This window comes from Thamnophis elegans, chromosome 11 (genome assembly GCF_009769535.1).
Source record: "Thamnophis elegans isolate rThaEle1 chromosome 11, rThaEle1.pri, whole genome shotgun sequence".
NCBI classification, from domain to species: domain Eukaryota; kingdom Metazoa; phylum Chordata; class Lepidosauria; order Squamata; family Colubridae; genus Thamnophis; species Thamnophis elegans.
In genome coordinates this window covers 59,168,072-59,190,346 of record NC_045551.1, presented here as the reverse complement: position 1 = coordinate 59,190,346, position 22,275 = coordinate 59,168,072, and the positions used below count along the sequence as shown (strand labels likewise).

Below are 22,275 nucleotides of genomic sequence, written 5' to 3'. Positions count from 1 at the left end.
ATGGTACCTATTATTTTCTAATTGCATTTACATGCTTCCTAATTGCTAAGTGGGCGGGAGTTGAGGCAGATGACAGGAGCTCACTCTATCACATGGTAGTAGGATTTGAACCACCAGAGTACAGACCTTCTCCAGCATCAGTGGTGGGTTGCAGGCGTCATGCCCCGGTATGGGTGTACCGGAGCCTGCCCGGAGCACCAGGTATCTTTCTGGTACGGTGTGCTGGAGGGCCCACCTGCACGCCCAAGCTCCTTACCTGTCTTTTAAGGCTTCTGCGCTTCCGTGCACGTGGATGGTGCATAAAGCGCCTGTGTGATGCTCTGCAGAGCACCTGGAGCATCGCAGAGGCTCACGGAGGCGCTAAGATGCATGCCCGCACTGCCCGCGTGTGTGCACGTCCATGTGGACACCACCAGGCCTGTTCCAACTGTATCGGTTGGAACGGGATCCGGAACCCACCACTGTCCAGCATCTTTTAAACCACTGACCTGCCCTGCCTTTAACATAATAGGAGACAGGGTAAATACTCTGAATGAGGATAGGATTCATTTCACTTTTATTTACACTTTGTTGCTTCTCCCTTTTTTTTAAAAAAAAAAACATGAGTTGGTTTGCAGAAGTTTGGTATACCCAACATGTGCAATTTTCACTATTTTTTTTTAAAAAAGAAAAGTGATTCTGAAAATACCAATTTGAACTTAATTTTGGCTCAGCAATCTGGAGATGCTGCCAAGGTCACAAATCAGGGCTGGCAAAACTACGCAGTCCTGCTGGTGAAAAGATTGCCCACAGAGATTCATGAAAAATATCTCAGGTGGGGTTTTTTTTTTTGGGGGGGGATATTTTTGTATACTCTAGATACCTTGTTTGCTACTTATTTTTATTAATGGTTTGCTTTGTTTTTAAAATTTGATAGAGACCCCAGGGAAGGCTTAATGTGCATGAAGCAGATCTCCTTATTCCCAAGACTGAGATAGTTGACCCTACATTTTGCAGCTTGAGTTAAATATATTTTCTCATTCTTCCTGAAGTTCTACAGGATGGTTCCACCACAAAACCGCGCTTGACTAACCGTGCCCGACTAAACCGCGTAGCTGATGTCATCAACAGGGCGACAACAGCGCGGAGACAGAAGCACGCTGTAAACCTAAATTTAACCCCTAAACCTAAACCTAACCCCTCTAAACCTAATCCTAAACCTAACCCTAAACCTAACCCTTAACCTAACCCTAAACCTAAACCTAACCCTAACCCTAACCCTTAACCTAACCCTAAACCTAACCCTAACCCTAACCCTAACCCTAACCCTTAACCTAACCCTAAACCTAACCCTTAACCTAACCCTAAACCTAACCCTAACCCTTAACCCAACCCTAAAGCTAACCCTAAAGCTAACCCTAAACCTAACCCTTACCTTAAGTTGAATCGGCTTGCTTTCAAAGCGCTATTTAAAGTGCCCTTCTTTCTTCGCGCGGGCTGTTGTCGCCCTGTTGATGACGTCAGCGACGTGGTTTAATCGGGCGCGGCTTAGTCGAGTGCAGTTTTGACGGGTCACGCTCCAGGATGCCTATAATAGCTTTATCCAAGAGCAGAACAGCTCCAATATTCCTTATATGCCAAGGCTCTATACTAGGGAATGAATCTTGCTGATCTTTTCCTTCTAAGGATTTGAAATTTTTGAAAGAAGGCCTTCCAACAACCCAGAGTTTTAAAGAAGGAAGAAGTTAAATGTTAAATCTTCCCTTCCTGAAATTTTGCCATCAAGCCAGCAATGGGGCAAGAAGGATGGGTGGAAGGGAAGGGAGTGATAAAGTTGTGTAGTCACAACTGGAGCACAAAGCTGGACCGTTTTCTTCTGCTGGGCATTTCCAACATCTGGATATGAACATAGAAAATGCATTCAACTCTCTTGGCTCCTAACATTGGGATGGTTTATCCTGCTTTTCCAAGCCACCAAACTCAAGCTCAATGGAATAGCTGTAAAGCTGGATGGCATCTCCCATGCAGCTCCTCTGCCACTGTAGACCACCTGCCCACGAAATGACAGCTTTTCATCCTTCGCTATTGCTCACACGGGGACCATGAGATCTGTAGACAAAATGAATCCTGAAACTATATGGCTTATTTTCAGACTTCAGATCCCTTAATCATCTTAAGGAATTGTAAGCTGTTAATGGAACACATCGTTTTAAGCGGCTCTTATATCTCATCGAGATAACTGAAAATGGATACTTCTCAGGCAGAACAGAACGGATAAAAGAGATAACTACTCCAAACGTACCTAAAGCTAAAATATTTTCCCTCCAGTGACTATTTAACTTCCTTCTTTTAAGCTCCATTTAATTCAAGCAACATTCTTTCTCTCTCCTCCCCTCTCTTTCTTTTTCATCCCTCTCTTTCTTTCATGCATCCCTATATCTAGCCATCTTCTGTCTTCTATCCTCTATCCATCTATAAAGGTAAAGGTTTCCCTTGCACATATGTGCTAGTTGTACCCGATTCTAGGGGGCGGTGCTCATCTCCATTTCAAAGCCAAAGAGCCAGCACTGTCCGAAGATGTCTCCATGGTCATGTAGCCAACATGACCTAGATTCCAAAGGCGCACAGAACGCAGTTACCTTCCCATCAAAGGTGGTTCCTGTTTTTCTACTTGCATTTTTACGTGCTTTCGAACTGCTAGGTTGGCAGAAGCTGGGGCAAGTAACGGGAGCTCACCCCATTATGCGACACTAGGGATTCGAACCGCTGAACTGCCAACCTGTCAGCCTCTGCTTTGTTGCTGCTTCGGCTGACATTGAAACGGGGAGGGGGGGGGCATGGTATTTGGGAGGGGAATACTAATTGTGCTGGAGGAAGAATCTGGAGTTTCTTCTGTCTGTCTTACTGCGCATGTGGAGGAGGTTTCCCGCCAAGGCCAACGGCACCGACATTCCATCTGGGTGATGCCTTTCGAAGTTATCTCACACCTGACACTTGGGAGAATTATGATTGGACTGTAACTGGGATGCCAAGGGGTGGGGAATGGGTTATTCTATATATCATTTGCTTTCGCGCCTAAATAATCAGTCTTCGCTTTGCTACGCTTCTAATCATTTATAATTAGTAAAAGTACACTTGATTTCTATCAATGGAGTCTCGTGGTTTTCTTTCCTAATTATTCAATGGAGGAGTGCTGACACAACTTTTCAATTGACAAGCTCAGCATCTAAGCCCCTGAGCCACCACGTCCCTCCATCTATACTTCCTTCTTTAACCACGAGGCACAGAGCTTTCTCTGGTTGGCTTTCTGACAATAGAGCAGACATTCTACTAGGTGTGAAGAAGTCTTTGGATAATACAAGACTAGACTTCAACTTCCAACCACAACTGGGACCGGAATTTCAGTTGCTAAATTAAAATATTTCCGTTTTTGGCATATCCCTGTACGTTTCAGATACCTAAAGCAGAGTTATGAAGAAACTCATTGCATGACTGGGTCCGGTTTTTACAATCATTTTTTTTTTTTACCATGGGCGTTAAGTGATTCAACATGGTTCAACCCATTGACTTTGCTAATCGGAAGCTGCAAATCAGGATCACGTGACCACAGGATGCTGCAACTATTGTGAAAGCCAGCTGGTTGCTAAGATTCAAATTGTGACCATGCGAACATACGATGTGATATGATGCATTGTAAGTTCAAGGATAAGTTAAAAGTCTTTTTTTTTCCAGCGCTGTCGTAACTGTTGTTAAACAATTGGTCATAAATGGAGAACAGCACTTAGACGGCTTCCATGATAAGATGGTGTCAGAATTAATTGAACTGTCTTGTGTCCAGGAAGAAAAAAAAAATATTGTTTGTTTCCAACTTAATTCTTCCAATGTATGCACATAGATCCAATACTGGGCCCAATAAACAAACAGTGGGAATCTATTTGATGCTAAGAGCCAAGGTGGCGCAGTGGTTAAAAGCAGCACTGCAGGCTACTGCTAGATCAGCAGGTCAGCGGTTCAAATCTCACCGGCTCAGGGTTGACTCAGCCTTCCATCCTTCCGAGGTGGGTAAAATGAGGACCCAGATTGTTGGGGGCAATATGCTGACTCTCTGTAAACCGCTTAGAGAGGCCTGAAAGGCCTATGAAGCGGTATATAAGTCTACTGCTATTTACAGTCTGGATGTGCAGAGAATATAATATAAACACCACAAAGGCCCTTTTGTTGAAAGGAAATAATAAACAGGGGGATTGTGTTTATTTCTTTAGCCGAGGAGTCTCATTATAGGAGAATCTCCAAAATCTTACTTTCCATCAGTTCTTTTGTACCCATATTTTTAAAGGGTTGCATTTGTATTACTAGCATGTATAAAGGAATATTTGATTTTTGGTGTCCTGTTTAACTTAAAAGAAATGAATCTCAGGTAAAAATGTAAATGTCTTTTGCTGGTCAATAGAAATGCATTAGAACCACTGGTAGATTATTTATCTTCTCTCTGTCTCTCTATGCCCCTCTGTTTTTCTCTCTGTCTGTCTCTCTGCCTCTGCCTCTCTCTGTCTCTTTCTAACTCTCTGTCTCTGTCTACCCCTACTCTCTCTGTCTCTCTCTCTCTCTCACTCACACACATACACACACACATACACATGAAAAGTTCATTAATTGTACCTGAATGTATCTGAGAATTGGCAAAAGCAGTATTTTTTTTTAATAAATATGGGACCATCGGGGCACTGAAAATAAATTGAAAAAGTACCGCTGTTACCTAGAAAGTAATAAAACTGTGGAAGGTGTACATAAAAATCATAAACTCTTTCAAATATACTATCCATTTTTTTACACATCCTTGGAGCTGATCAATTGGACATTTAGCTTTACTGCTCTGTTTTTATATAAGATATAAAATCTAGAAATTGAAGGGGGTATTTAGGAACGTGTGCCTATAATCTCTGACAAAGTGTTCCAGGGGGCCCGGCAAGGGATGTCTCCTCCTGCAAATCTCTGCTTTTGAATGGAGAGATACCAAGGGCGATCTTTTGAATGCCACACTTTGGTGGTTATTATCTCTTTGATATAAAAATTTCACATGGTTAGAGCTAAAAGAGAGAGAAGGTGTTATATATGTTTAGTCAACAGAATCCAAAACTACTTCTGAAAATATTGCAGTGGCACGCTATTTAAATATTACTGTTTAACTGTTAACTGTAAACTAAACTATTTAGTTTATTCAGAGATCAATGTCAATTTAAATGCAACCTTTTAAAGTCATTTAATTGAGGGGTGCTTGGTGCTCTCTGAGCTTGTTTTCTTGCAGACATTTCATTACTTAAACTAAGAGCAACTAAAACATGTCAAGAGTGGTTGCAGGATTTGAGTTTTACTAGTCTAGAGAAAAGAAGGACTGGGGAGGGGGGACATGATAGCATATTCCACTATTTGAGAGGCTGCCACAAAGAGAAGGCGGTCAATTTATTTTCCAAAGCACCAGAGGACAGGACAAGAAACAATGGATTAAATCTTGTTGTGGCCCAGCAGGAGCCGTTGGAGCTGCCACCAGACTCCGACAGCGAGGGGCCCTATGAGTCGGCTCTGGAAGATGTGGAGGACCCTGGACAAGGTTCCAACTCCAAGCAGGGCACAGAGAGGCTGGTTGGCCACCAGGAGGCTCCTGATCCTTGGACCAGTGGGGAGGAGACAAGGGAGAGTGATCCAGAAGCCAGTAGTGAGTTGTTCCTGGATGCCCGGCACCAAAGAGCTAATAGGCGTCAGGAACAGTTGCGGAAGTACAGGAGGTAATTGCACTCAGCTGGTGGTCATTAGGCTCCTCTCCAGACTATAAAAAGACTGCTTGTGCACACGCCCCTCTTGCAGAAGTCAAGGCAGGAACTAATGTGAGCTTGAAATTGTGAGCTTGGCAGGCTGGATTGCTGCCACGACTTATCTGTGTTGGATTGCTGCCACGGCTTATCTCTGCTGGTTTGCTGCCAAGGACCTGTCTGTCTGTTAATTAAATGCCATAACTTATCTTTGGCTCGGAGTGTGTGTTGGTGTGGGACAAGGAGGGTCACAACAGAAACTAATCAAGGGGAGAAGCCTCCTGAAATTAAGAACAAACTTCCTAACAGTGGGGACAATTAACCAGTTGAACAGCTTGCCTTCAGAAGTTGTGGGTGCTTCATCACTGGAGGTGTTAAGAAGAGACTGGACAGTCACTTGTCTGAAATGGCATAGGGTCTCCTGCTTGAGCAGAGCAGTGGGTGGACTAGAAAGCCTTCAATGTCTCTTCCAACTCTATTCTGATAGATTGAATCTAGATATGATCATCTAGGTGGCATCACTACTACTGATTAAGTTATTTAGTTTGGGTGATGAAATGTCCCCAAAACAACCAAACTGAAAGAGCACCAAGGACCCCTCACTTCAACCCTGAGCTACAGATATTCTCTTTTATTGGTTATTTAATTACTACCTTCCTAAATAGAAAGCTTCTTAATAGATTCCAGAAGGCCACGAGTGAAACAAGCAAGGCAGAAATAATCTCAAGACGTTGTGATGTAAGCATACAGCTTCATGTCTAAGAAGACATTGCTTCAGATATCCTGGATTCAGAATCCAGATCCAGAAACAATTTGGAACACATCTTGTCTGGACTATAATAACCCTGCATTCTGCAATAATTAAAATTTCTAATTCAGGTGTATTACAATTATGCTATCTAGCATTGTGGCTAGATCTGCATTCTCTAACAATAGATATAATTGGCACCTGTATTATGAAAAGACCCTCCTGGACACAATTAAAAGGAGGAAATCAAGTTCAACACTGAACATCCAATCACTAAGATTTTGTGTTTATAAGTGTCTAGTTTCACTTATCAATAGGACTAGACTTGATCTTCCCATTCCCCCTTCCCAAAATGATTCTATTTATAAATAGTTATTGAAAACCTGCACAACTTTTCTAGGAATTGCATATAAGGACAGATAGAGCTTAATTTTATAGATGTTAGTGACACCAAACTCCAACACTCAAATTGCCTACTATAATTGTTGCGGGTTGATATTTGAATGTCATGAGGATGGAACCATAAAACAAGCAAGCATCCAAGCATCCAGAAAGCACTGAAACCACCACTATTGTATGTGCATGAATTGAGAAGAGGGGGAAAAGAGAGATGATGTAAGAATAGTTTCTACAGTGCACTCAAGCCAGATCTTTGCATTAAATAAGAGACTGCAAATTAATTCAAAGTAAAAAAAGAAAGAACTTGAGAATCTGTCTATGGAGATGCTCAATCATTGAGGTCATCGTTGTCCCAAAGGTGCTTTTCCAAAAAGGCAAGTGGGCTTTTTTGTTTTCCTTTTCGTTGAAAATGTTTCGCTTCTCATCCAAGAAGCTTTTTCAGTTCAGTTCTTGCATAGGAAGTGAAACAGTTTCAAGGGGGATAAAACAAGGAAGTCCACTAGGCTTTTGGGTTAAGGCTAATGTCTGCTGAAAATAAGGATTTGATGAAAACCATGCACTCTGTCCCACGGCAAAAGGCATCAAATACATTGCAAGAATTTAAACCTTGACTGCAACATCAATAGCACTTGTGTTGGACACATGGCAGGTCCTGAAATGCTTTCATAAGGGCTTCTTTCTGTATTTTTGTGTGGTAGAAAAATACAAACCTTTGTGTCTTTCTATCTATGCTTCCAGGCTAGCATTGGCCAGAGAATTCTGACAGGCAGATGTGATGAAACCAATTGTATCCAAGTTCTGTCTCTATTCCAGAAGTCCTTACCAAGATTCTAATGGTTTGGCTTCAAAGCAATAAAACAAAAATCAGATCTACCATGTGACTATAAATTTCTTCAACAGAATGTAAGCTTTTCAGTGCAGAAAAATGTCCATCAAGTCCATTAGGGAGTTGACGTTTGCTTCTTTATGGTTCAGTTTGTACCATAAAATAATTCCTTTCATTCCAGCCTTAAAATTTAACATGACGTAAATCTCAACGATGTGACCAAATCAAGTTCTAACTCCTAAAAGAACAAATTGGGCTTGCACATATCAGGATATACTATATAGAGAGCTAAAAGTAAAGGTTTCCCTTGCACATGTGTGCTAGTTGTTCCCAAATCTAAAGGGTAGTATTCATCTCTGTTTCAAAGCCAAAGAGCCAGTGCTGTCCGAAGACATTTCTGTGGTCATGTGGCCAGCATGATTAAATGCCAAAGGTACACAGCACACCTTCCCACCAACGGTGGGTCCTATTTTTCTACTTGCATTTTTACATGCTTTCAAACTGCTAGGTTGGCAGAAGCTGGGACAAGTCATGGGAGCTCACTCCATTATGCAGTGCTAGGGATTCGAACCACTGAACTGCTGGCCTTTCTGATCAACAAGCTCAGCATCTTAGCCACTGAGCCACTGCATCCCACAAGGATGTATATGAACAGTCAAAATTCTGGTGAAGGCAAATTTGGAATTCTAAAACATGAACTTTTAGTAGCACTTCCAACAAATTCACAAGCTTTATTCTTTCCCCATATACAAATAAAAGGCTGCACTTCTTCCTTCATCATTTTAATTAATTCAGAATTTTGAATCCTCCACTATGGAAAGTCATGTTTCGATCAATGTAAGCAGAGGGATTGACGTTAACAAGAAAACCTATTAAGCATTTAACAGTTTACCTAATTTGCAGAAACGTGTGTGGAAATGTTCCATTATACAAGATTAACAATAACATTGTTTTTGATTTGGGTGTGTGATTTCAACAAAGAAAAAAAAAATAGAAAAATGGCCAGTTTAGGATCTTGCCTTAATAATTCCATTAGCAAAGTAGCATTTGTTCGTTCATTTATTCATTCATTCATTCATTCATCCATCCATCCATCCATCCATCCATCCATCCATCCATCCATCCATCCATCTATTCATTCATTCTAGGTATAAATCCCTAACTCACAATTAAATATTAAAGGAAAAAGTAAAGGTTCCCCTTGCACATATGCGCTAGTCATTCCTGACTCTAGAGGGCGGTGCTTATCTCCATTTCAAAGCTGAAGAGCCAGCACTGTCTGAAGACGATTCTGTGGTCATATGGCCGGCATGACTAAATGCCGAAGGTGCACGGAACGCTGTTACCTTCCCACCAAAGGTGGTCCCTATTTTTCTACTTGCATTTTTACATGCTTTTGAATTGCTAGGTTGGCAGAAGCTGAGACAAGTAATGGGAGCTCACTCCGTAATGTGGTGCCAGGGATTCAAACCGCCAAACTGCTGACCTTTCTGATTGACAAGCTCAGTGTCTTAGCAACTGAGCCACTACATCCCTTAAATTAAATATTAACTACTAATAAATATATTTTGCAAGTCATCCAGGGTCTCCTGGAGTAACAGGAGCAGCAATAATGTATGTCTATTTCAGTAAATGTCTTTGGTAACACTACAGTTCTGTAAATATCAGATGAAAACTAGGTTCTGTTAGGTTAAGTGGGGCTCAAATTCATACAAGTGAAGTTGGATTGAATCCTCACTTAAGATACAACACTTACTCAATGCAACACTTATATAGCACCCTTCGCTCTGCAATAACAGGTGACAAATACCATCAGACAACCTTTGAACTATCCTCCTATTAGAAGATATCCCTGTCTCCTTAGTGAAAATAAAAAACCCCTTAGAATATGTCTTCTTGAAGTCTAGATTTTACAAGAAGTGAAATCCTTAATGGACAGACTATTGAGTCATTCATACCAATGTTATTTGGAATTCTTCCTAAAATATAAGCATCTTGAAATCACCAATACAAGAACTAAATTCTGTTCCCAAGCAATAAGGCTACCTTATCTCAGATCCAGCATACAGACTAGGTTCTTTACTAAATTGATAAATTTTATTGCATTTTAAAATTGCATTACCATATTTTTCAGTGTATAAGATGCACCCCCCCCCCAAAAAAAAGTGGATGGAAATGTCTGTGCATCTTATACAGTGAATGTTGCTGAAGCCCTGCCCACCTGCCGGCCACCACCCTTCATCCCTCTGCCACCCACCAATTTGCCTCCTTGCAGCAAACAGCCTGGTCAGCTTCAGCACAGCCTGATTTAGCATGAGCAGCTGATTGGTGGTTGGATCTGCCTCCCAGAATACCACCTATCAGCTGTTCCAGGTTGCAGGGATTACTACCATCCGTCGCTGACCATTGCTGCTGCTGCCTATTGCCGTCTCTGTGTGCCCCATTTTTGGCCCCTGCATGTCACATTTATGGCCTCCACATGTCACATTTTCAGACTCCATGCACCCCATTTTTCGGCCTGTTCCAGGTGGCAGGGATCCTCGTTGTCGCCGCCTATCCCTACCACCTGGAATGGGCTGAAAATAGGACGTCTGGAGGCCAAAAATGAGACATATGGAGGTGGCGATGGGTGGCACTGATAGTGCCAATGGGTGGCAGTAATCCTTGCAGCCTGGAACAGCTGATCGGCAGTATTTCGGGAGGCAGAGCCAACCACCAATCAGCTGCTCATGTTAAATCAGTCTGTGCTGAAGCTTAACAGACTGTTTATTGTTTGCTGCAAGGAGGCAAATTGCTGGGAGACAGAGGCAGATTTTTTTCTTGTTTTCCTCCCCAAAAAGCTAAGCGCATCTTATAGTTCAGAGCATCTTATAGTCCGAAAAAAACAGTATGTTGTTTAAACTTTTCTGATTGACCTTAAATAATAAATATTTGTTGGTATGTTTCTGTATTCATTCTAATCTCCAGTCTAAAGACTCCCTTAACAAATAGTTTTAAATTATTGTCATGAAAAGTTGGAAAATATTTTTCTGTCTCTAGATATAAAACAGTGGAAACCTTCTCTTTATTCTTTTTTTAAAGTACCTATATCATATTTATTCGTCTGGGGCTACACACCCAAATTCAAAACCCAATTTTCTCTATCATATATATTCTTATGTTCTAGCTGGTACAAAACAATTGGTCTCATGAAATAACTAAAATACACATTTTAGTGAGGTTCTCTTATTTTTTCTTGGTTAAAGTTCACAATCTGTAATAGTTGAGTCAGCGTAATGAACAAGGATTATGTTCACGCTTCTGTTGGAGAACACTGCTGAACTTTAAAGAAATTGCTGATGAAAATAGGAAAGATTAGACTTTGTACCACTGCCCTGTAATTTAATCCACTGAAAACATTGACAGACCCCTTGTTAAACTGATCTAGATAATGAACAAAAGAAGATAAAGAAAAGAAATAAGAATGCTGGTAATGAAAATTACACCTTGGTTTAAAATGCAATGAAAATCCTTCTGCCACAATGCAAAGGTTATCCATTGCTGTTTTCATTGAAGTAGACTTACAATGGGAAGAAATTGATGAGACAGACAAAGAATTTTGTTCCACGGTTATTCTGGAAGACTTCAATCAGCTCAAACTCTCTACCAAAAGTAGGTTAAACTCATAGGACTGATGAGAAAATGGTGCAAAACTATTAATACTATGTGTTTTATAATTGTATTTATCAAAAAGTACCGCACAATGAATTGGTTACAGTCCCAAACAATTGCTGCTCTAGGATGCCGCACTTGATCTCCTTAACGGGCCAGGCATTCCAGAGTTATATTTTTAACCATTTCACTGCATACATGATGTACAATGACAATAAAGGCTATACTATATTATGTATAGTCCTTCAGGTCATCTAGCAAAACCTTTCAAATCTGAACCACAAGAAAACAACTGCCATGCATTCAAACTGAGCTGTCTTGTTTACGTCTGAAAACTTTTGAGCTTGACAAAATCTTTCCTTGGCATCTGAAGCATTGTGTTTCAAACACAAAGTGATTCCAACATCATCAAAACAGCATGTTCCAAGTTCAGGGCAGAGCATTTCAAATTTTTAAACATTTGCTCTGTCTCTCCAACCAGGCAATCTCTCTGCTTAGAAGATCTCTAGCATCTATGTAAATCACAAAGCGACCATCTGTTGTTATTACCTTGAAGTTCTTCTTATTAAGGACACATCAAGCTCCCTACATTTATCCTGGCTCATCAGTTTTGACATCTACTACGTGACAAAAGCAAAGTGTCATCCATAGAGAAGCAACTATTGTTGTGCTCTACTGAAGCAAAAATCTATTCTCATTTAAGAATGTAATCTAGAAAATCTAGGAAGAATAATCCTGCTACCACCCTCTTTTTAGTTCTAATGTTAGCTACTTTTAAGGAAAAAATACAAATGCATTGTAATACACAAGGGATAAAAACTTGGGAGAGGAAGCCGAAGGTTTAATGACTTTTAAACATTACTTTGTATTATAAAGGCAGGAGCTACATTTTTTGGGGGGTGGGATAAGGCATTATGATAAAATACTGATCAAATCTCGATGAAAAACAATTTTGTCTTCAATTTCTTTCTCTTTTAGCTTATCACATCATTAAAAATAGAGGATTTTTGTGGTTGTTTTATGCTTTAAAATCAGTGTTAATTGCTTAGTTCTCAGATTAGAATGACTACCTTCCAAATATTCTTTGAAACACCTAACGGCCGATCTGAAGAACCAAAACGGAAAAACTTTCTATGGCCAACTTGCCCTGGCCAACTCATTACAGCCAAGTTGCCATGGAACAACTCACCATGGCCAACTCACCATGGGATAATTCTGTCTAGGACAATTCAACAAATAGAAAAGTTAAATTAATTTCAACAGAAACAAGGTCAATAATAGTTTAATAAAAAAAATCATTCCAGAACTACAAGAATATTGTTTGACAAAAATGTGTCACCAGTAATAAATGTAGCTGAATGAAACAATTAATACAGCACTGAATTGTCTAGCAGCAAGTTGTTCTGTGAGAAATTGGCTGTAGTAAGTAGTCCTGTGATGAGTTGGCCATTGCAAGTTGTCCTAGAAGAACAGATCACAATTTATCTATAAGATCATCAGCCTATTCCCGTGATGGTGAGCCTATGACACATGTGCCACAAGTGTCACACAGAGCCCTCTCTGAGGGCACACAAGCCATCACCCAGGTCAGCTCACCATGCATGCACTCATACCACCCATCGGCCAGCTGATTTTCATGTCTCTGCCAGGAGACACATCCACATGTGCGGGGGAAACATGGGGGGTGCAACACCCCTTCTTTGTGCTCCATTTTTGGTGCCAGGGAGGACCTCTGGAGCTTTGCGAAGGCTGTTTTTGCCCTCCTGGAGGCTTGAAGAAAAGCTCGGGAGTCTGGGGAGGGTGAAAAATGACCCTCCCTGAAGTTCTGGAAGTTTCCAGCTTCCGGAGGCCCTCTGGAGGAGACTGTTTTCACCCTCCTGGAAGCTCGAGAAAGTCTCTGGATCCTGGGGAGGGCAAAAGCACACACACAGAAACATTGACGTGGTTCAGGAGGCTGAGTAGGCCACATGGGGGGGGGTTCACATGTGCATGCACAGGGAACGGGGCACACTGCATTGTGGGCACACATGCGATAGTGCGCAGAAAGAATTTCTGCACGCAAGGACCATAAGGTTAGCTATTACTGGCCTATCCTAAGCACTATAAACCTTCAGAAAACGAAGCAGGAGCTCACTTCAAACACGTTCTGTTATGAAAAACAGTGGAACTCCTTGCAATTTTGAAGACAGAAATGATGATGTCTCTATATGAGCGCGTTCAGTCACTAAATTATAACTACAAGTACATTTCTTGGGAGAAAAACACGATGTGTTTGTTGCTAGCAGAAAATGAAAGAAATGTATTCTGAAGTGTATTTACAAATCATATGATATGTTATAGGGTGGTGCAGTGGTTAGAGGGCAGTACTGCAGGCTACTTCTGCTGACTGCTGGCTGCCTGAAATTTGGCAGTTCGAATCTCACCAGGCTCTAGGTTGACTCAGCCTTCCATCTTTCAGAGGTGGGTAAAAGGAGACCCACTGGAAACCGCTTAGAGAGGGCTGTAAAGCACTGTGAAGCGGTATATAAGTCTAAGCGCTATTGCTACTGCTATTCTAGAATCATAATAAAGTACAGATTTTCAATCTCTCTTTGTGCCCTGTTGATATTGCCTACCACCAGTGGTGGGTTCCTACCAGTTCAGTCCAGTTCAGCCGAACCAGTAGTAGCTTGGTGGACTGAGTCGCTGGAACCAGCAGTTACCCAGGCCTGCCATGCCCCCCAAATTGGTTCTCCCAGCGGCAGCATAGGGCCACTATCTTGTTTTCGGCTTTTATGCATGCACAGAGCAATTTTCATTGTAATGCATATGTGCGCGCAATGCACATCAAGAGCGAGTGCATGCGAGGCATGTCCCTGAGCTGCAGGGACCAACCACTGCCTACCACTATGAATAAAATAATGTTATGTTTACTCAATTTACTCTTAACTTACATTTGCTCTAAGTTACATTAGATATGGAAGCTGCCCTACAGAGTCGAGGTGGCACAGTGGTTAAATGCAGCACTGCAGGCTATTTCAGCTGACTGCAGTTCGGCTGTCCAAATCTCACCGGCTCAGGGTTGACTCAGCCTTCCATCCTTCCGAGGTGGGTAAAATGAGGACCCGGATTGTTGTTGGGGGCAATATGCGGACTCTGTAAACCGCTTAGAGAGGACTGAAAGCCCTATGAAGCGGTATATAAGTCTAACTGCTATTGCTATTGCCCTAAGTTTCAATGTCTTTTTGTTGATGGATCAGTTTAAGCCTAGAGAATTGTTTTCATTTTTTGGCACTGGCTTGCATCCAGCTGACTTGCGCCTGTTGACACGAAATCACCCGCTTTATCTTGTGATCATTTTTTGCTTAATCGCATTTGAGACGGACATCTTTCATAAAGGGAACTCTTACCTAAGCCATGTCTGTGAGTAGACATTGGAGGCAAGACTGTCCACGCTTTTGTCTTTGGATTATAACATTCGACTGTGTTTAATGTCTTTAAGCCATCTCGCCCTCCAATAACAAAGAGCTTGTCGTCAATAACAGCCACACCAAACTGTAGCCTTCTTCCATTCATGACTCCAGCCTGGATCCATATATTGGTTCTAAGATCGTACTTCTCAATGGTTGTAGCACCTGCTGAGAAACATCAATAATGAAATTAGTGAGAGCACAGAAGGACTTGCATGATTTATAGCATATATAAAGTAAAGGTAAAGGTTCCCCTTGCACATAGGTACTTGTCGTTCCCGAATCCAGGGGGTGGTGCTCATCTCCATTTCATAGCCGAAGAGCCAGCGCTGTCTGAAGACATCTCAATGGTCATGTAGCCGACATGACTAGATGCCAAAGGTGCACGGAACGCAGTTACTTTCCCACCAAAGGTGGTTCCTATTTTTCTATTTGCATTTATACTTGCTAGGTTGGCAGAAGCTGGGACAAGTAACGGGAGCTCACTGTGTTATGCAATGCTAGGGATTCGAACTATATATATATATTGTTGTATTTGTGCTGATAAATAAATAAAGGGAGACTAGTATAGATCTATTTCAAGCTATTTAGCTCTCATCAGCTAGCCATACCCTTACTGGGATTTGAACCTGGGCTATATTACATACTAGGCAGACATCTTAGCCATTAGGCCACAGGCTCTTATCTGTTATCAGCCAAGCCAGGGTGAAAGATATCTATTAGATTTTTACAACCCCCGGTATGCCCAAATATGGAAGGAAGATCACTACTTCCATTCTCTGTCCTTCGGCTCGTCACAAGAGACAAAAAAAAAATCTAATAGATTATATATATACACATACATACATACATACATACATACATACATACTGTATATAAGTAAAAGCCTTCTGTAAAAGTAAACACCCCACCCCTGTCATTTATCAGCAAACCCATTCATTCGACACCTTTCTTTCCCTTGTAGTTAAAACAAAAGCCCAGCGATCTTGGCAAATGCCCAGATCCTTGAATCCAGTTATTAAGACAGAGTGTATCGGTGTAATTCTCACAGTTCCTAAGCAGCCGTTTCAGGTTTTACTTCCCTATTATTTTGGCAGCTTATCATACAGTAAGCCCAGGGGAACAAATTAATTATTTTAAAATTCAGATGAGAGAATTCACACCTCATTAAAGCTCTTGGTTACTAGATATTGTGTGCGTTTGGGTTGGAATTTCTCCCACTGCGGGTTGGATCCACATATGGCAAGGCTTAGATTTAAGGATTTTCCTGTATTTTCCATCAGGTTTTACATGTTTCTGTCTTCCACAGTGTTTCTTATTGATATGATGTGGAAAGAAAACTATGCTAACTCCAACTTCTTTTCAATGTAGGAATCCAAGTTAAGGCATCCTGGATAGAACCGTCAACAACCTACCAAAGAGGGGTGATCTGCCAATCTGAGTTAATGATTATTAATGTTAATAATTAATCAATTGAACAACTTGCTTCCAGATGTTGTGAATGCTCCAACACTGGACTTTTTAAAGAAGATGTTGGATATCCACTTGTCTGAAGTGGTGTAGGGTTTCCTGCCTAAGCAGGGGGTTGGACTAGAAGACCTTCAAGGTCCCTTCCAACTCTGTTATTCTATTCTATTCTATTCTATACCCTCCCATTGAACTGGTGCTTTTCTTAGAATAGAAGATAATAAGAAGTGGTCCATGCAAATATACAGCCTAAACCAACATAATACAAAGCAATGCAGTTCTGTTTTGTTTTTATAAAACTTTTCTAAATGAGAAGGCTTCAAAATCAGAGAGAAAGAAAGTTTGTTATTGTTTACCATTAAATATTTTTAATTTATTTCTCCACAGTTATGCTGTTTCCGTAAAGCAGTGTTTCAAAATAAAGGTTTTATAGACATGCAATAGCTACTCTCCTAATCAAAAAACCAAACAAAAGACCCATTAAACTCAGTTGAAATGAAAGTGTTTAATAATAAAAGTCCTTGTGTAATTTGAATTCTATTTGAATCTCAGTGTAACAGAATAATTATAATTAATGCAACCGTAGATATTAAATTTTCTTCTAATTTGCTCCTTAGTACAAGAAATATGAGCTAATGCCTACATTCAATTATATTTAAATGGTTTTTTTCCCCCATAGCTGTTAATTCTGAACAACAACTTATACAAATGCATTAACCCTCTAATTATCATGAGTTACATCCAAAGTCTTCCCATCGTATTACCAAGCACATTGCTTGAAAATATCATAGAGCTTTTGGCTGTTTGGATGGTGAAATTCCAAAGCAAAACCGATACCTGGTAGTTGTAACTTGGCTAATGCGTTTAAAAAGCTTTGGAACTAATTTTGCAATAGAACTTGACTCAGAATCTTTTAGAAATTGATTTATTACTGCAGGATCCAATTGCTGGAGAGAAATTCCCTGAAGATGGGCTCCAGCATGAGTCCTAAAGCGTGGAAGACAAAACTTTTGGTCCCAGTGACCGACACAGATTGAATCCTGCAACATTATCCTGCGATGCATACATTTGCCTTCATTTATGATTTATAACTATTTATGGATCATATGATCTGTTGCTTCTAACTAGAAGAGAGAAGGGTTTTTTTTTTTTCTAACAGTAAACAATGAAGGCCTTAAAAGACAGTGCATTCTTGGTATCCGAAGGCCTTCTTTGGATATTTATATACTCATTTTTAATTTGTATTTGGCAAGAGGTTATTATTATTGTTATGACATGATTTCAGGCGAGCAGTCTGGCCCGCTCAATATTGTTTAGTGCTGTCTCTCACACATCTTCCTGCAAACTATTTTTAATGTAAATCTACAACCATTACTCTAATTGAAAATTGTAGAAATGAGAGCTGCCATTCAAATTTTACATAAGTTCAAAGGGAACTGGAAATTTCTGTTGTAGAAGCATTGGGTTAAATAAAGGATTCCTAAAATAATGTTGTGTCAAAGTAGATAGGATTAGGAAATATGTCTATATGAAACTGTAATTCGGCATACGCTTCTGTGCTACAGATAAACAAAGATTTTACATATTTAACGAGTTTGCTCTTAATTTTTGCATAGATGTCACCAAATTACCAACTGTTTTCCTAAGGTAAAACTCTATCAATTTGAGAGCCCATAATATAAGCTATTATATTTGATTGCCCTATATTTGACCATAGAATAAACCACATGCATGTTTATTTTAAATGAAAATTTTATATAAGAATCAACTGCTACATGTTCGAACATCTCAAGGGGAGGGGGGATTGCCAGATAAATATTCTTATTCTTTCTGCTGCCTTGGTTATTTTCTGTCTTCTAATGGAATTCTCCTTGATATCCGTGTCAATAACTCAGTTCAATAACATTTGTTCCACTTCAATAGATTCTTTTTTTATTATTATTTCAATACATACAGTTGTAGGCCAAGGTCATTAGCTTACACCTACTTGAAGCAATGTTACTAAATCTTGAGCTGGTGGTCAAGGTATATGTTAGCAGCAGTTTAAACAGGAGCAGAATCAGCCAGAATAACAGAATAACAGAGTTGGAAGGGACCTTGGAGGTCTTCTAGTCTATATTAATGTTAATTAGAATTATAATACTATTTTATACAGCATAAATGTCTTTTAATAACCTGTCAGTGAATTTTGTTATGAATATTGGTTTAACCAATATTTTTGGCTCTTCAACTATAGGCAGCTCACTTTTATTCTATATTAGATGTATGTGATTTAAGTCAATAGCATCCTGTTCTGTGCTCATTATCCTATTCCTAAATAGCACCTAAGCTGCAAATGCTTATAAAGCCTTGTTATAAAGCTTTCAAATTCTACATCAAAACATATACAGATATATAGATATCAGTCATGTTGTTCCCAAAGCTTAAGAACATCGCTGTTCAATGATAAATTTATGTTTAAATAGAGAGCTTATTTGGGGCATTATTTCCACAATGGAATACAGTGTTATTTTCTAAATAATACAATGGAACAGCTGAAAGTCTTCAATTAAAATGCCTTGAATGTTATTCCTAATTTAAAGGTTTTTCCCTGCGAATAAGTTCTCGGTAGTTGTTATACTGACAAAAAATTTTACAGGCAGCTGTTGGCTACTCAGCAATTTCACCACTCTTTTCCACTTCTTCTATTTCTGCTTCTGTGATGATTTATTTTCAGGGTTTTGAAGGGTCTTTCTTTGCTCAATCTTTTTTCATGAAGCCTGAGTATTGATGATGCTTAAGCCAACTTAGAATGGAAGGGATATTTTCCTAGGGGTTCCAAAAGCATGACCAGAATTATTGGAGTGTAGAAGTTCACTGCACCTATTTATTAATTTAGCCAAGTACTCGTGTGAATAACTCTCCAGATCAATGTCTTGCATTCCAGTTTCTTCCAAATATATGATTTTTTGACTCTAAGGGTAAACGTTCCCCTTGCACATCTGTGCTAGTCATTCCTGACACTAGGGGGCGGTGCTCATCTCCGTTTCAAAGCTGAGGAGCCAGCGCTGTCTGAAAACCTCCGTGGTCATGTGGTGGCATGACTAAATCCCAAAGGTGCACAGAACACTATTACTTTCCCACCAAAGTGGTCCTTATTTTTCTACTTGCATTTTTACATGCTTTCAAACTGCTAGGTTGGCAGAAGCTGAGACAAGTAATGGGATCTCACTCCATTATGCAGCACTAGGGATTCAAACTGCCAAACTGCTAATCTTTCTGATCAACAAGCTCAGTGTCTTAGCCACTGAGCCACCCTTTTTGATTCAAAGACCCTATAAAGACTGCAATTACTGTAGGAATTTGTCTTCTCCCTATTCCAGCTTTGCACAACTTTGGATGCATGTGGGGAGTTGGTGCAAAGGATTGTGAGCACCTGCTGAGGTTGGATTTAAGATTGTTTTGATGGTTCACCGACAAATGGGCGCTTAACAAAAGCACACCGACAAAACCGCAGGGAGAAAAGCACGAGTTCGAAATCGCGCCGATGAATGAGCACAGAAGCGCGCCGACAACAGCGCACCAACAGAAGCGCGCTCTAAATCTAACCCTAAAGGTAACCCTAAAGGTAACCCTAACCCTAACCCTAAACCTAACCCTAAACCTAACCCTAAACCTAAACGTAACCCTAACCCTTACCCTTACCCTTACCCTTACCCTAACCCTTACCTTAACCGTAATGGCGCTTCTGTCGGCGCTCTTTTGTCGGCGCGCTTCTGTGCTCATTCGTCGGTGCGCTGTCGACATCGCGGTTTTATCGCTGTGGTTTTGTCAGCATGCTGTTGTCGGGCGTGCATTTGTTGGGTCACGTGTTTTGACATCAGTCAGATCAGTTAGATCAGGGGTGTCAAATTCAAGGCCCGGGGCCCAGATCTGGCATGCGGAGTGCTTAGATCTGTCCCATGGGGCTGCCTTGGAAACAGTGGAACATCTACCAGAAAAACAGAGCTCATGAGGGGCTCAGGCAGCCTTCCTTAGCTCCATTTTCACTGGCAGAGGGTTGCAGGAAGCTGTCACCCCCCCAAAATGGAGCTTGGGAGCCCGTTTCTAGTAGCAGACTCCTTGGGCCCCACAAGGACCACCAACACAAGAGATATCAAGCTAGCCATACCCACCCAGGCCACACTCACCCCAGACCCATGAGGTCTAACACAACCCCGATGCAGCCCTCAATGGAATTGAGTTTGAACCCCCTGAGTTAGATGATGCCCAGGCTTAAAACGTTGTAACTGCGCGAGCCGTGTCTTTATTAAAATTGTAAATATATCCTGATGGCTCTTGCTTTTATTGTTGTATAATTTTAATTGCCATTTAACTTTTATTATTATTATTATTATTCTTTATGGTGGCCGGATGATTCCCCCAAAGGAGAGTGTGTTATAAACAAATGGTTTGTTGTGTTGAAAAGAAAATTAAAATTTTCTGAATTATGCGTGCCACACTCTTCTTTCTCCAGAAGACATGCACTTATTTATCAAAGCAATAAAGAAAACCCTACTCCAAACATAATTAATTTTGTTTTTCTGGATAGGTCAGCATTTTGATTGCATTTCCCCCTTCCAAATTCTGTTTTGCTTTTTGTTCATAAAAGTTACTATTTCTAGTCCAGATTTTTCTTTTTAATGTACAGCAAGTTTTATCAAAGTTCAAAGCTCTGCCTTTTTCTGAACTCTCTTCTCCGGAGGAAAAATTGGGATCATCGCCAACGTTCCTAGTGAAGTTTCGCAAAGCTCTAATATTTAGGACTTTGTCAGGAAAATGTATATGTTTTTATTACTTATTTTTATTATGAGCTGGTTCAGAGAGTCCTTTAGAGTATTCTTCTTTTTCTTTTTAATTCTTTCATCCCTGTGAAACACCATGCTGTAATTCTTTTGGTCTTTGGTTTTTCAAACAGCGAGCATATCAGGATGTCATTGCAAGGAGTTTTAAAAAGGATACCAGATTTTAAAAGCAAAGTAGTTTCTTAAGTTAAATAGCTTTTTTTTTCCTGTCACATCATCACTTTTGATCCACAAGGGGCAGATTGTCTTCACAAATGTCACTAGCTTTACCTACTTGCCTGGAAACCTTCCCAAGATTATCTTTAGCCAAGCCTCAAGGTGAGATTGTTCTCGGTGTCCATCAACACTAGTGCAGTGATGACGAACATTTTTCTGCTCTGGCGCCAAAAGGGCGTGCGCACGATACTCTGCATGCCCACACTCATAATGCAATCCCCTACCCCTGCACATGCACACACAACGCCCGCCCCACCCCACCCCCATGTCCATGCAGGCCTGACTGAAGCCTCTGGATTACCAGTAGGCCCATTGGGCCATTTTTCACCCTCCCCGGGCTTCAGGAAAGCTTCCGGAGCCTGTGGAGGTCAAAAACGGGCCTAACAGGCAAACCGGAAGTTCATTTCTGAACTTCCAGTAGACCCGTTGGGCCAATTTTTTGCCATCCACGGGCCTCCCCCACCTTCTGGAAGGCCCAAAATCAGCTGGCCAGCGTGCATGTGTGCGCTGGAGCTGACATAGGGCAATGCCATCATGGCACTCGTGAATTATTAAGGTTTATGTAACTGTTTGTAAATTTTATATTGCAGATTGTTGATTTCTTTCTGTATAGGAAGAATTATTGGTCTAATAATAAAAACTGGAAATACATTAGCAACTATTACTTGGCGGTTTTCCAAGCCTCATCGTCGGATTCAAAGATCATACAGGTTCACGAAAATGTTGATTTCACAACTACCTAAAGAAGTTTTGTAATTTTCACAGGAACACAACATGAAGGAACAGGTCAAACCTTCCAAAATTTAAACCACATGGATACTTAAAGGAAAAAGAGGTAAATTAACCTAAGGAATTACGGTGCCATAAATATCAAACAGCGTTTTTTTTCTTCTTTTTTTGTGTGCAATGG

At 40.6% G+C, this 22,275-nt stretch overlaps 1 protein-coding gene across 1 annotated transcript in view; it reads right to left on the bottom strand.

The window, feature by feature from the left end:
* Positions 1–22,275, bottom strand: part of LOC116514896 (kelch-like protein 1) — a 141,886-nt gene that overhangs the window by 20,494 nt on the left and 99,117 nt on the right. The window contains 1 exon segment of the mRNA XM_032226716.1: positions 14,800–15,024. Within this exon segment, the coding sequence (XP_032082607.1) occupies positions 14,800–15,024 (225 nt within the window).